The sequence below is a fragment of the Trichomycterus rosablanca genome, chromosome 2, assembly GCF_030014385.1.
Source record: "Trichomycterus rosablanca isolate fTriRos1 chromosome 2, fTriRos1.hap1, whole genome shotgun sequence".
In the NCBI taxonomy this organism is placed as follows: Eukaryota; Metazoa; Chordata; class Actinopteri; order Siluriformes; family Trichomycteridae; genus Trichomycterus; species Trichomycterus rosablanca.
Window position 1 is genome coordinate 30303577 of NC_085989.1, and position 14865 is coordinate 30318441.

A 14865-nucleotide genomic window follows, 5' to 3' on the forward strand; every position below is an offset into this window, starting at 1 on the left:
CTTCTATGTATGAGTGAATGTGTGAATGAGTGAAGGTCTAAGTGCGTTGTTTTGTGAATGACTGACAGTATGTCTAAAGTGTATTCCTTGCGTGCAGTATTTTCAGATGGCATCAAACTAAATACAAACCTGAATAATTAATTCAATAAATGACAACATGAAAAAACTGACATTAATGGTCTGATATTAAAGGCATACATTTGTGTTTTGTATAAAGTTTTGTCTTTGATTGTGATGATGATAAACAATAATTTTTGTGAAACAGCAAACTACTGTACATCATAAAATAACAAGAAATAAATAAAGGTTTGTTGGTGTGTTTTACTAGTTTCCTAATTTAGTAGTTTAGTTTCGATGTGGTTGGGCTGGGTGGCCATAGTAAAAGTTTTGTCTTAAACACAAAATATGCTAAAGAAATTGTTCATAAAGCAAAACTACACTCATTTGCCAGAAGCTTTGAATTTAAAATCAAAGAATAAGCTGGAAGACCATATGTTTATCTCTAAAAGACCAAAACCTTCAGGCTTTATTATTTGGGAAAAAATGTATTAATTTGCTGAGCAAGTGCTGTTTAAAACAGGCTGTTTTTCTGGCTTTCTGTCTTAAATATATATTGAAGATATATTGAAAAAAATGTCTGTATTGGTTTATCTGTACACCTTTGATAAGTGTCTTTTTCAGAGCATGCATTGACTTAAAACCTTTTGAAATCTTGAAAGCTGCTAACAGTGCAATGTTCAGACAGGAATTACTGTAGGAGCTGAAAAGGAGCTTAAACATATTTTCACAGAATTGTACTTAAACCTTATTTAGTAAAGAAAAAAGGACCTTAATCATTACACAGGATAGGAATTACTGACAGAGCAAGCATTTGAAGGTCTTCAATAGGACCATGAATTATTACTTACAAACACACACACACACACACACACACACACACACACACACACACACTAATGCCAGTCAGCTGAAGATGACTGTCAATGGTGCCAGCTTTCACAGCTCCTGTCACCATGGGCGCTCTCAGAAGGTGTGATTGCTGCCTTTTATAGAGACGTGTGACTGTGTTGATTTGTTCTCACCTATACTCTGGACTACCATAGTTCTGACAGAGGATTTGACCTGGCTTATCAAACTGCTTCCAGCATGAAAAGGCCAAACAAAGCTGATGGTCATAGGTAAAGGCCACTGCACAGCTGCTTTGTTATTATGTCAAGATGTTATAAGTACAGACTAGTACAGGTCACCTGGATGAGACTCTGAAATGAAGTGTGGTTACACGCACTGTAAAAAGTCATTCTAGGATGGAGTGTGTCAAAGTTAAATAATGTAACGAAATCCCAAAAGTACTTACAAACATTATTCAATGTAATCACTTAAATGTAATCTATGTCATAAGTTAATATTATCATTTTCATTAACTTGAGTATTAAATTTCCGTATTCCTTAATACTCTTTTGTTGGATTCTAATGGCTGATGTTAAAATTCTTGGCTTTTTCCAGATTTCTGTTTAGTGTCATAACATCAAAATGTAAATCAAATGTGAATCAAATATCACTGTTATTAATGTGCATTGTAACAATTAAAATACCATAAGGTTACAAATAGTCAGGGCATTAACAGACCTCTTTGGCTATTGTTTAAATCATCATATTTTACATTGTTTATGCATTATTTTAGAGGTTTTTAGTAGTTTGTCCTTTACAAAAAAATTTTTTCCCCTACTCTTTCTGTGTCTCTAGTTATCTTTTGCGGCAACAACGCCAGTTCTGGCAGATAAGAAGAAGTACCCTAATTTTTTTCGGACAGTTCCTTCAGACAATGCAGTGAATCCAGCTGTGGTAAAATTTCTCAACTACTACAACTGGAGTAGAGTAGGCACATTAACACAGGATGTGCAGAGGTTCTCTGAGGTAAGTAAGATACTGCATATTTTCTGTTTTTTTCCTAGAGCAGACACATAATGAATAGATAAAAAATAATTAGTAAAGCATTTAAAGATTTTTGTTTTATCTTACCTTATGCTTGGGTTTATAAATAATAGCTTTTTATATTGTGTAGTTTGGTTGAGTAATACTATTTAAAACTGTGGGAGTTTGTGTAGCACTATGCTTAGTGTGTTAATAGAAATATCAATGTTTTGTAATATAAAGGTCCACATAATGGAGAAACAAATTGATTTGGGATAAAAGTATTCAAATAATAACAGAGCTTTAGCATACACATACCAAGAGCTTTATTTGGTATACCTATTTAGTATGTACATTCATAATTTTTTTTATAAGCTACACCTACCATACAGGTGAACATTCTGGGTATAGAATTACTGACTGTAGCCCATGTGTTGCTCTCTACATTTTGTTAACCCAATGTAACCCATTTATTAATCAAAAGTGACCCCATAGGATCCACATTGACCAGATGATGTTTCGTTGGTGGATCACCCTCAGAACTAAAATTACACTTGCAGGGTAATGACACAGTAGTGTGTGGTTCTGGTATGAGTATATCATGCGCAGCATTTTAAATACTTACTGACTTTTTTATTAGGAACACATACGGTGTTAGCACTTTTTGTGTACATTCAGAGACTAGATCTATTTTCTTTTTTTATGCACCATATGTGTTATCTTTTCTAATATTTTCTCAGGACACTGTTGCCTTTACATGTTTAGCTGGAACACTATTTTCCTCCCATCATTGATACTGAGGCGTTTAAAATTCTCCAAATCACTGTGGTCCCTGATAAACTCATAATACAACATACTACTATGTTATTACAATGCAGTGCTGAGAATGGTCAACCACCCACATAACATCTGGGCAGAGGGGGTCATATAGGGTCTCTTTTAATTAATAATTCAGGTAGAAGAAGAAGACAAATTGTACAGAGCATTTTTATAGTCATTGTGATTTCTTCTCTTTACAATAGGCAGTACTATAACCTCAAACTCAAAACAAGAGCAAAAACATGTCTAAGAGGCAATCTGGGTTTGGCAGTGTGCTTTACACCACTCCAGCTGTTGTTTGGCATTAAACATGGTTTTAGACTTGATAAACAGTTTTTGTGCTGAGAAAAATAAGTAATGGAGGTTGCAACCATGGACAGACATGTTTCATTTGATAATGAAAGTAGTTCCATTCTTTAATTTGCATGGCTTGCTGCTTTACTGCTGGGCTGAGGTTGCCCCTAGACATTTCTTCTTTTCATATTAACTTTAACATTGGTCATCTGTGATAATGCCACAATGAAGGTCACTAAGCTGTTCAGTATGGCTATTTTTGTATTCTGCATTCATTTCTTCATGCAATAATATTCATACATTTTAAGTTCTATTTTAAGTACCACTTACATATTTGTGCTTAGCTTACATAATGCAAATAGCACAATATGTTCAGACTCTTTAAGACAAGGGTAGCTTTTGCAAGATTTAAGGGTTGTTTTAGTATTTAGACAACTTAAGGCTCAATGTTGTCCAAATATAAAACTGTTCTAACAATCAGTATACATGCCTGTGTTTGTATGCATGGATTTATCAGTAAGCTGTGTTCCAGCTTATACTTTAAAGCTTATATTTTCAGCTTATACTATAAAATGAATTGCGTCTTTGCTGCCCTGCCTGGCTCTTAGTGTCTGATATGTTGCAGTAAGCTGACAGCATTATTGTGCCAGATTTTCAGTTATTGGATTAAAAGCTATTTTGAATCACACTTCACCATATTTTTCATCGATTAACACCTAGTTTTGCACATTAGATTAGATTGTACGTTCTTGTAAGGTTCTTGGGTGTGTTAGCTATGTTGACACAAAAAGTTCAATAACCTTTTGTAAAACACTGTATTTAGTTATATAAACAGTTTCTTAACTCCTAGACTTGTTAACAAATTTTATTTTTTATTTAGATTTATGATTTTAATATTTATATATATATTTATATATATATATATATATATATATATATATATATATATAGTCATTTATTTACCTTTAGTAACGGCTTTATCTGCACCACCCAAAAAACTTGGAGCAAAGCAGAAATACACCCTGGACATGGTGTTAATATTACATGGGCACCACATGCTCACCCTTTTAATCAGTTACTTATATCTATGGGTAATTTATAGAAGGAGGTGAAAGGGAATGACTGTACCTGTATAAACCCTTGCAGACGTGGAGAACAGTCTCACAGACAGTGCCTGGAGACTTTAACAGGACTACATCACAGTAGTCCTAGTGCACACCTAGTGCTACATCACAGTTCCACCTGCTAGACCCATTTATTAATTTAAATTAGACACTCATTTACTTTAAACATGAGCATGACAGGAACCATCAGGATAGAAGTAGGCTTGCATTAGCAAACAAGTTTATAAGCATAAAGAAAAACATCTACTCTACCTTCATAAACATTTCTCAAATAATTTTCATGTTTTTTAAAATTAAAGTTTACAATGTTGCATTTTTCATCTTTTTATATTTCTTTTTCTTATTCTGTAAATTTTGTCATTCAATATTCTCCACCATCAGTCAGTGAGCAGTAATTCATTAACCAGTAGCCCAGCCTAAAATAGCTCCCTGTGATGAAAAAAGCAGGGGTAGGAGGGGAGCACAGCTAATTTTAAGGATAATGCTGAGAGAAGGGGTAGAGATTGCAACTTGCTCCTTTCTGTAAATTATTTAAGCTAGAATGCAAGACATTGAAATACACCCATATAAATATGCAAATGTGTGTATTCCAACCTAAACATTGTTATGGAGTTAGAATTGTGCTGCAAATAAAAAAAAAAGAAAAGATATAAAAGGGGCTTTGTAGACACAATGTGTGTGCTTGACTGCCTTCCTGCAGTCCATATCTGCATACTATTAAATTAAGTATGGTGTATCATGAACAGGAGAATTAGACTAGTGTGATCATGGACTGTTGGGCAGCAGTCCCATATCAAGCAAGACTGGGGAAAAAATATAAAATATATTAATATTTTTTTCTGTATGGTGATTGTTGACATAATTTTCAAAAAGTGGAGAACCTCAAACCATCATTGATTGTAAACAACTGAGCATTTTGTAACTGCTCTCTATATGCTATCATCACCTGTGCTAGAGGGAGCTTCTTTCAGGGGTTTGGGTGTTTTTCTTACATTTCAGTGTCCCTGGTCTAAACCTGCAGCTATCAAATTACTAATAAGTTTATCTTTTACAAAAAATGATGAAGCTGATAAGATAAAACATTAAATATGTTTTAACCAACTCAAAAAGTTGGAACATGGCAAAAAAGGTTATTCTTTTTTATTCTAAACATTGCACAGTTGCGGTAAAAACCACAGCAGTGGTAAAAACCACACGCTGGAATCAGAGCTGGGATCTCAAATACATCGTATCGAATCTCAGCTCTGGTCAGCTAGGCTGAGTGGCCACATGAACAGCAATTGACCTGTTGTTCAGATATGGGTGAGATTAAACCGGATAGGGTCTCTCTCTCATAACTAATGCAATTACAACCTCTGCTGGCTGATTGATGGCACCTGCACAGAGTGTGTCTCTCCGTACACAGTGCTGAGCTGCACTGCACTCATCAAAGTGTAGGTGATAAGATGCATGCGGCATGCTGCCCACGTGTCGGAGGGGGCGTGGGTTAGCTTCGTTCTCCTCAATCAGAGCAGGAATCAGCATTGGTGGAGAGGAAGCATGATGCAATCGGGCAAAAGGGAGAAAAAAGGGAGAAAATGCATTTAAAAAAAAAAGTTCCACAGTAAGCATGATTATTTATAATAGGTGGGGTATCCTAATTGAGATTTGCCATTACTACTTTGTGCCAAATTAATTAGAGAATTGTCAGTCAATTTAAAAGGAACTTTTCTCAGTGCAAGATGCAAATAATTTAGGTCTGTCACCATTTACTGTGCATACTATTGTGAAAAGATTAAAGGAATCCAAAGTCAATGTGAGACGAGTCCAGAAATCACTGTTAAATGTGCATGACCTTTTAGCCCTAAGATGGAATTACATGAGAAACCATCATGAAAAATGTAGTCACGTGGGCTCAGGAGTACTTGAAAAAAACATTGTTATATATGACAAATAGGCACTACATCAAGAAATGCTACCTGAAACTATATTATGCAATGAGAAAGCCATACATGAATTCTATGCAAAAGCACCTCAGAGTTCTCTAAGCTCAAGCTCATCTCAGATGGACTGTAAGACAGTAGAAATGTGTTCTGTGGTCAGATGAGTCCACGTATCAGCTTGTTTTGTGAACAAATGGATGTTAACTTTACCCTGCCAAAGACAAAAAGTACCATTTAGATTGTTATCAGCAAAAGGTGCAAAAGCCAGCATCTGTCATGTGGGGTTCATCAATGCTTACCTCACAAGTGGCTTGCATGTGTGTAAAGATACCATTGACCCAGAAGCGTATATTGCGGTTTTAGAGAGACACATGCTGCCATCAAGACAATGTGGTTTCCTGGGAAGTCAATGGATATTTCAGCGAGACAATGCCAGGCCTTATTTTGTATGCCCTACAACAGAGTGGCTTTGTAGAGACAGAATGTGTGATTGACTGGCCTGCCTACAATCCATATCTGCATACTGATTGAAAACGTATGGTGTATCATAAAGAGGAGAATTAGACTATTGTGATTATGGACTGTTAAACAGCGGAAGTCCTGTATATAGCAAGACTGAGCAAAAATTTCCGGCTTTTCTAAAAATAGGGTTTGTAAATGCATCTAAAAGACAGTTTACAAATAATTGCTTTCACTTTTTATTTTTTGCATTTGCATTTCCCAACGTATTAGAAATTGGCTGTACTAGACTTGTGTACAGTGTACACACTTTAGTTCTTTTAGTAAGAGGTCTCTATTTTGAGATGTGTACATGAATGTATGTGTGTTCCAGATTCTGCTTGTTTGATCACTGATTAAACGTTTCAGCAGCATAAGCACAGCAGCTGAGCTTACAAAAGCTAATTGCATTCCCTAAGGAAATGACCCAAGCAAGTCAACCATCAGTTCCTGTTTTGATAGGAGTGTATGGTTTGCCTCGTGTCAGTGTTTTATGACTGTTGATGCTGTGTACTTTATACTTTTAAAGTTGTTTTTTGGCCAGCCTGGATTTAGTGCAATGGCTTAAGATAGGATGGCAGGTACACAGCTGCAGGGGAACAGGAGAACCCTAGTGCTTTCACACGATCCTGTATGTACTCATTTTACTAGGCTCAGTCTGAACATGCCTTTCCTGGGTGTATTTGGCTAGTGGGAATATTCCAACACAAACTCAAACAGAAAAAAGGTCAAGCAGTCATTGTTGTCATTAAACTCATCCAAACATTGAGTCCAGTAACCTTTGGGAATGTTGTCCTATGTGATTGCTTTGTGGTGTAGCAATCTCTGTTTTGCAGATACAAGTATAATCCCTTGCACACACTTGAGTGGTTATGATTTCTGAAAAGCAAAAACAAGTTGTATTGATCTAGATTGACTGCTTGGTTGTTTACATGCAGGGCTTTTTAGTACACAATGTGTGTCTATGTATGTTTCAAATCCAAAGGGATTTTCTGCAAGACCAGGACATGAAGCATACAGAATAAAAATGAGGCTGGAGTTGAAACTGAGTAAATGGCATTGTCCCACTGCTGGTGGTGTTTATTTAGGATTTAAGTCTGTTTTTATGACTTGCATGTCAATTGTCACTACCGTATTTCAGGATCATAATAGTAAATATTGTACAAACTATAAGACGACGCAGTGCGTCAGTGCTACATCACAGCAAAATAACAACCTTTCAAACAGCACAGTTATCTAATAAAGTGCACATTCATCCATATTAGAGAGACAATTAAAAGGATATAAAATTAATATTTTCTTTCAGGGAATTAGCTTACTTACATTTTAATATTAAAAACATTATTCTTAGTACTGATAAATATTACTTATGCTTTTTTATAGTGAATTTTCAAGTAAAATATGCAAATTTAAGCAAAATATGAACACGAAACATGACGATAGATTTTGAAGAGCTAAAACATTGGGTCAATATTTCATAAATGTGCATTGAATTACCTTTTTTATAATACTTGTGCATATTATGGTCAGATAAATAATATATGTGAGGCTGATGGTCGTTACTCCATCAGGAATGAAGACCTGAGTGACAAATCTTATGGCAAGACAATCGTGTTGAACTAGCTCTAAAACAGCAAGGGGTGCTCATAGGCAACCATGGTGACCACTCAGGAAGCCCATAAAGGCTATGGCATCTAGTACAGACCAACAGAAGAGTTACCGTGGCTCAAATTGCAAATGATTTTAATACTGGTGATGAGGTCCATGTGTCCAGAACACAGAGTGCATTCAATTATTCTGTGTATAGAGATGCGTAGTCGCAGACCAAAGTCCCTATGCTAACTCCTGACATCGGAACAAATAAAGAAGGTCCCGCTTTCTCCAAGATCATGTGGATGGCAGGGCACAAGGATGCACTGTAGGACAACCTACCTCACAATGTACAGAAGTTTAAGACCAGCTGGTAATGTACTGGAACCAAATACTAGAGGACCCCTTCAGCTGTCTTGTTAAAATGGTCAGAGTGGTTTTGACTTGTTAAGGTCCCAATGGTCCCAATGTTTCATTAGTGTGTAGTAAATGAAAAAGAAAACATGAACAACTATAAAGGATGATAACTTTTTCCATTAAACATCCTATAAAACAACTGTAGGTCAAATTGTGCTTAGTAGTTTTGTTCTTACTATTACAAATTAAGTGTCAATAGCTGGGAAACTTGAGACACAAATCGTGAATCAATGTTATCAAAACGGAATCTGAGAAAGCAGGTCTGTGATGGTACAGAAGGTCTTGCCTTCACCCTTCCAGTATGTCATGTTATAGATACAACTCCAAAAGTCCTTTACTACACAACCTAAAAACTGGTGAAGTCTAGATTCTGCTTATCCATTATCAGCTAATTATGCGGTATAGCCTTCCCAGCTTGGTTCCTATTTTTGGCCAACCAGTACACTTCCTTTTTACCTTCCTTATTGTCCAACTTCTAATATGCCTTACACTTTTTTTTGTAGTTCTGTCTACTGTCTTTGTCTCTCTGTAAATCCCAGTTCTTGTTTGCCAGTCTCTTCCTTTTTAAACTTTCCTGCACTTCCTTATTCCATCACCAAGCCTCTTTGTATTCCTTCTATTGTCCAGCTGTCACACCAAGTATGTTCCTAGCTGATTCCCCTACCACGTTTACGGACATTGCCCAGTTGTCTAGCACCCTTTTACTACCACCCAGCGCATGTCTCACCTCTTTTCTGAATTTCACACCACAGTCTTCTGCATTTAACCTCCACCATCTCTGATGCTTAGTTCGACTCTTACTGTCTTTCTTATTTTTACCTTTAAAACATTGTACAGACCACCATCAGATGCTGACTAAATAGGTTTCGTCTCATGTGTGTCACGTGGGAGAGAAAGGACTCAAGTGCGGAGATTAACTTAAATAATAATTTTATTTTTTAAATGAAAAATTATACACAAAACACAAAACAAAAACAAAACCAATAATGAACCCCGCTGGAGACCGCTGGGCGATGCAGGCAACGAAAACTGAAAAAGGAAAACAAAGATTAATGCAAGGCGCGAACCCGGGTCGCGCCGGTGCATGGCGGTTGTGTTGCCACCGCGCTAACGTAGCGCGGGTGAGGGGGTGTGTGCAGACGCTGAAGATAAAGCGCTAGGTATGAACCGGGTAATGGCGTTATAGCCGAGCGCTTGACGGCATCACCATCAGGCAGTTACTGAACCTACAGGCGCTGAAACATAAAGCGGTGGGTATGAACCGGGTAATGGCGTTATAGCCGAGCGCTTGACGGCATCACCACCAGGCAGTTACTGATCCCACTATCACTGAGAATAAAGCGGTGGGTGTAAACCGGGTAATGGCGTTATAGCCGAGCGCTTGACGGCATCACCATCAGGCAGTTACTAATCCCACTATCGCTGAGAATAAAGCGGTGGGTGTAAACCGGGTAATGGCGTTATAGCCGAGCGCTTGACGGCATCACCATCAGGCAGTTACTAATCCCACTATCGCTGAGAATAAAGCGGTGGGTGTAAACCGGGTAATGGCGTTATAGCCGAGCGCTTGACGGCATCACCATCAGGCAGTTACTAACCCACCAAGCTGAAAGCGCTAAGGCACTACAGCAATATGACACGGGAGTTAAGGACTCCCGGACATCAATAGCCCCCCGCACGGCGGTGGGCTACGGGAAGAACGCGATCGGCGTGGCTTCGCTGAAGGTTGCAGCTAATGAAGTTCGCCGATCTGAAAAGAGAAGAAAAGAACAAATCAGTTAGCCAACCTCAGAAGTGCGGATTCGAACCGGGGATGTTGACGCGAGAGCCGAACACTTAACGGCCTCGCCATCCAGCGGTTACGAAACCAAATGACCACTTAAGATGAGAGGTTAATGCGGATACGGCTGCAAGCGCTATCGCTTGCTGTTTAGCAGCACCGCTAACGCTAACCGAATAAAGAAAAGGCAGCACGAGGGCTGCACGGCGTCGCACCACGCTAAAGCAATAGGCTAAATAAAGATGTTACCTCGACCTTGCAGTCTACACACCCTAATGGCACATGCCACCAGGGGATACCGTCTGACCTATGAAAGCGTGGATGCGCTGCCACCAGAGAACTGAAAAAACAAACAAAAGAAACAAAAGCAGACAAAAGGTGCGACACCCGCTGCTGTGCAGAGCTGGCTTAAGTAAGCCAGCCCACAGCTGCAGGCAATTCGCCCTAATTGGAAGGCCTATTATTTAAGGCCTTCCTCTACTGAGCTCTGTAAGGCTCTGTGACATCAGGGAAGAGTGGTAAGTACCACTGACGCCACAGAACCTTACAATGTGTAGGATATAGTCTACCTGTGTGCACCTTCCCTGCTTTTCCTTTCTATCTTTTAAGCAAAATCTACAACCAGCTCTCTTTTTTGGGTACCCTCTCCACTGCTTCATCTGACTCACTCGAGGAATCTTTCTCCTCTATCTCACAACCCACTTTTGGGGCATATGCACTGATGACATTCATTATCACTCCATCAATTGATGGCTTCACGGTATTCACTCTATCAGTCATTCTTAATGTACTCTTCTTTTAAAATTCCCCCTACCCTATTTTTTCCCATCTACACCATGGTTGAACCTTTAAACCCACCTCCAATGCTCCTAGATTATTTCCTTTTCCACTTGATCTTATGTACACATAGTATGTCAACCCTTCCTCTCCATCAGCCATCTCTCTCCCTTTACCAGTCAAAATGCCCATAAACAACGTTCCAAGTCTCACCTCCATCTTCCCACCCTTCCACCTCTCTCTTTGCTGTTGAAAATTTTTCCCCCACTCCATCTACTTCTCCTCCTTGGCCCAACAGTAGTATAATTTTCACCAGTACCCTGCTGGTGTTGTTAACCAAAGCTTGAAACCAGCACTTAGAGTGCATTGATATGGGCAGCCTCAATGGCTCACATGTGATGATGTGAGTATTGGCTTAGATAGAAATTGTTGGGTTTAAATTGAGCTAGGTTGATTGTTTTATGGTGCCCTAGGTGACAGCTGTCTTCAATGACTTGGTAAAGACCTGTATCTAAACCCTGGTCAAAACCTTAAATGTACAATGGGGCTAAGGGAAACCTCTCTTGGTTGCTTATATATACTGTTACTTTAAAACAGGATATAGAAAGGATATATAATAAATCCAACAGTAACTCTCCAAAAATAATAAGGGTCTGAATTAAGAGTTATAAAACTAAAGTCAGCAAACTGCTATTTATGTTAAGTGACTCAGTGAAACTATAAATACATGATTATTGGCAAATGTTACATAGTATAGCTATAAACTTCCAACATAAGCAATCAATTTATTGCAAAATATAAATGTTATATGTGCAAATGGGAATTTCATTATCTTCCTCCTTGTGTGAAGGATTGTGGCTGCTAAATGCTGCACAGATCTTAATGTTGGTGTAGCAAAGATGACATTTGGCTGTGTTATCCTGTGTCTATCCTCTGTCTAGCCTCTTGGCTCTGTCAGAAAGAGAGCAGATCGTGTCTGGCACACACACACACCTTCTGATGTCTCAACATCCTCTGTGTATGAGTCTCACGGGATAGAGGTCAGATCAGCCGGAGGCAAAGCAGAGCTATAGGGGGTAGATAGCTGGAGGACATTTGATGGAGCATGGTTCATTTCAAAGGGTGGGAAAAACTTCAGGCTAAAACAACAAGTCACCACTAGAGCCTGACCTGTAATTTATCATACCATTACACCATCAGATGAAGCACACTGTGAAAGTAGCATTATGTAAGTGGTTTAAATGAATAGAAATTAACTCAATATGCTCTATTATTCCCAAAGAGCAATTAATTCTTGGGTTGTCAACAATTAACAGACATTTAAAAATACATATATGTCTATACACTTATTTAAATGTACTGTTCATGTTTATTTCTTTAACTTATTTTATGTTAATACAACTTTAAACCCAAAAAAGTTAAGACAGTATAAATTTTTTTTTATTTAATTGCGTAATTGATCTGGGTTTTTACATTTACATTTTTGGCATTTAGCAGACGTCCTTATCCAAAGCGACTTACAATACAGTTATAGTATGCATTCTGAGCAATTGAGGGTTAAGGACCTTGCTCAAGGGCCCAACAGCAGCAACCTGGCAGTTGTGAGGCTTGAACCAGCGATCTTCTGATTACTAGTCCGGTACCTTAACCACTAGGCTACAGCTTGTTTTTAATTGTATTTAATTGCAGATTGTATGAACCCAATATACTCAGTGGGTAGCACTGCCGCCTCACAGCAAGAAGATCCTGGGTTTGATCCCCAGGTGGGGCGGTCCAGGTCCTTTCTGTGTGGAGTTGCATGTTCTCCCCATGTTTGTGTGGGTTTCCTCCAGCAGTCCAAAGACATGCAAGTGAAGTGAATTGGAGATACAAAATTGTCCATGACTGTGTTTGACATTAAACTTGTGAACTGATGAATCTTGTGTAATGAGTAACTACATGTTCTGTCATTAATGTAACCAAAGTGTTTAAAACATGATGTTAAAATCCTAATAAATCAATAAAAAATTTACATCTATTTCTGCAATTCAGGCCTGCAACACATGCCACAAAAGTTGTGGCATTTACCACTTTGTAATTCTGCACCCTAAATATATTATTTATAAAATAAAAATAACGAGTGGGTTCTGGAGCCCTGAAGATCTGGGTTTGACCTTTACATCCAGTCACTGTCTGTCTGTAAGATGTTTAGCCGGGTATGAATGAATGAATTTCCTTCTCAAGTGTTTGTAAATTGGTAAATGAATGGTTAAGTTTACTTTCTAGGGTGTATTTATGCTTGGTGGCCAGTGTTCCTATGTTACAGCATCAGGTAGTGTAAGTGCTGCAGCTCTGGCATTCTGGGTTCAAACCTTGTCTCTTTTCACTGTGGTTCTGTGTCTGCGAGGGTTTTCTTAGGGTAGTTTGGTATTCACCTTCATATAATTGAAAACTCCTTTACATTAGAAAACAAGAAGACTTTAGAAGCAAATATAAAAGCAGTGTTTTACAAAATGAATGTGTTAATGTGCTTTTTCATACAGATACACGTGTGTACATAAGAGATCATTAGCGGCAGCTGACGCCTGGCTCTTTGCTTTATTTTTCTTTTCTGATTCACACTGCTTTCTGTTTACTCTCTTTAGACATGGTTCACTTGGCAGGTCACTGATTAAATGCATTATGTATTTCATCACATCATGCCCATCTTTCCCAGCTTTGGCTTTAAATCCCATAATCCTTTGAAGGTCTTTATTATTTAGCATTCAACCAAAATGTTCTCACATCTGTTTTACACCTTCCTGCTTTAAACTAACATTATGGAGTCTGGGGGTGCCGGGTAGTATAACACAATCTGACATTATTAATGCATGCTGTCATAAGCCTGAACTCTTTTTTTATACACATCCCCTGACATGGAAAAGAATGCTCTATACATCCATTAGAATGCCAGTATGCTTTGAGCATTAGTAATAAAAACAAAGAAGGGCAGACTGGCTTGTCTGGCAGAAACATTCAGACCGCTCTATTAAATATACTTAAATTGTTACAGATATATTGCGTGGGTGAATATTTCTAAAACTGTGTCAAACTTGAGGTGTGCAACACTGCAAAGTAGCCCATAAAAATATAGCCACTATATCTACAATAATGTTATTATGGAGTTTAAGGATCTTGTGTCAATGTAATATTGAAAAGGAATTCAGGGATTTCACCAACTGCTCACCATTATATTGTAAAAAAAAATTAGAATATCCCAAAAATCTCAGTGTGTAAAGTGCTAAAAAACAATATAGAGCGCCCAGGTGGCGCAGCGGGATATTCCGCTAGCACACCAGCGCCGAGATTCTGAACTCCTCAGTTTGAAACTTGGCGTTGCTACCGGTAGGCTGGGCGCCATCTAGCGGGTATGATTGACAGTTTAATTGGCCTGCAGGGAGGTATGTGCGGACTATGTGGACGGGGTCTTTAAACGCTTTGTAAGGACCCTGATTGGCAGATAGAGGCGCCTGTGCAGAGTGCATGGATGGAATATCATATCATAAAAAAATTTATATCATAAAAAAACTATATAAAATACCTCTTAATTTTAATTTCTTTAGACGGCACTGCATTAAAACCTGATATGCCTCTATAATAAAATAACCACATGACTTTGGAAATTCTTGGAAAACTCTTATCAGTAAACATACTTTATTGATGTATCTACAAATACAAGCTAAGACTACTCTAAACAAAGTGGAAACCATACATC

General features: G+C 38.1%; 1 protein-coding gene across 1 annotated transcript in view; it reads left to right on the forward strand.

Moving 5' to 3' along the window:
• The window catches only part of gabbr2 (gamma-aminobutyric acid (GABA) B receptor, 2), a 217885-nt gene that overhangs the window by 107921 nt on the left and 95099 nt on the right, over positions 1 to 14865 (forward strand). Inside the window, exon 3 of the mRNA XM_062990702.1 lies at positions 1744 to 1914. Coding sequence (XP_062846772.1) covers positions 1744 to 1914 — 171 coding nt within the window. The remainder of the gene's footprint in view (positions 1 to 1743; positions 1915 to 14865) is intronic.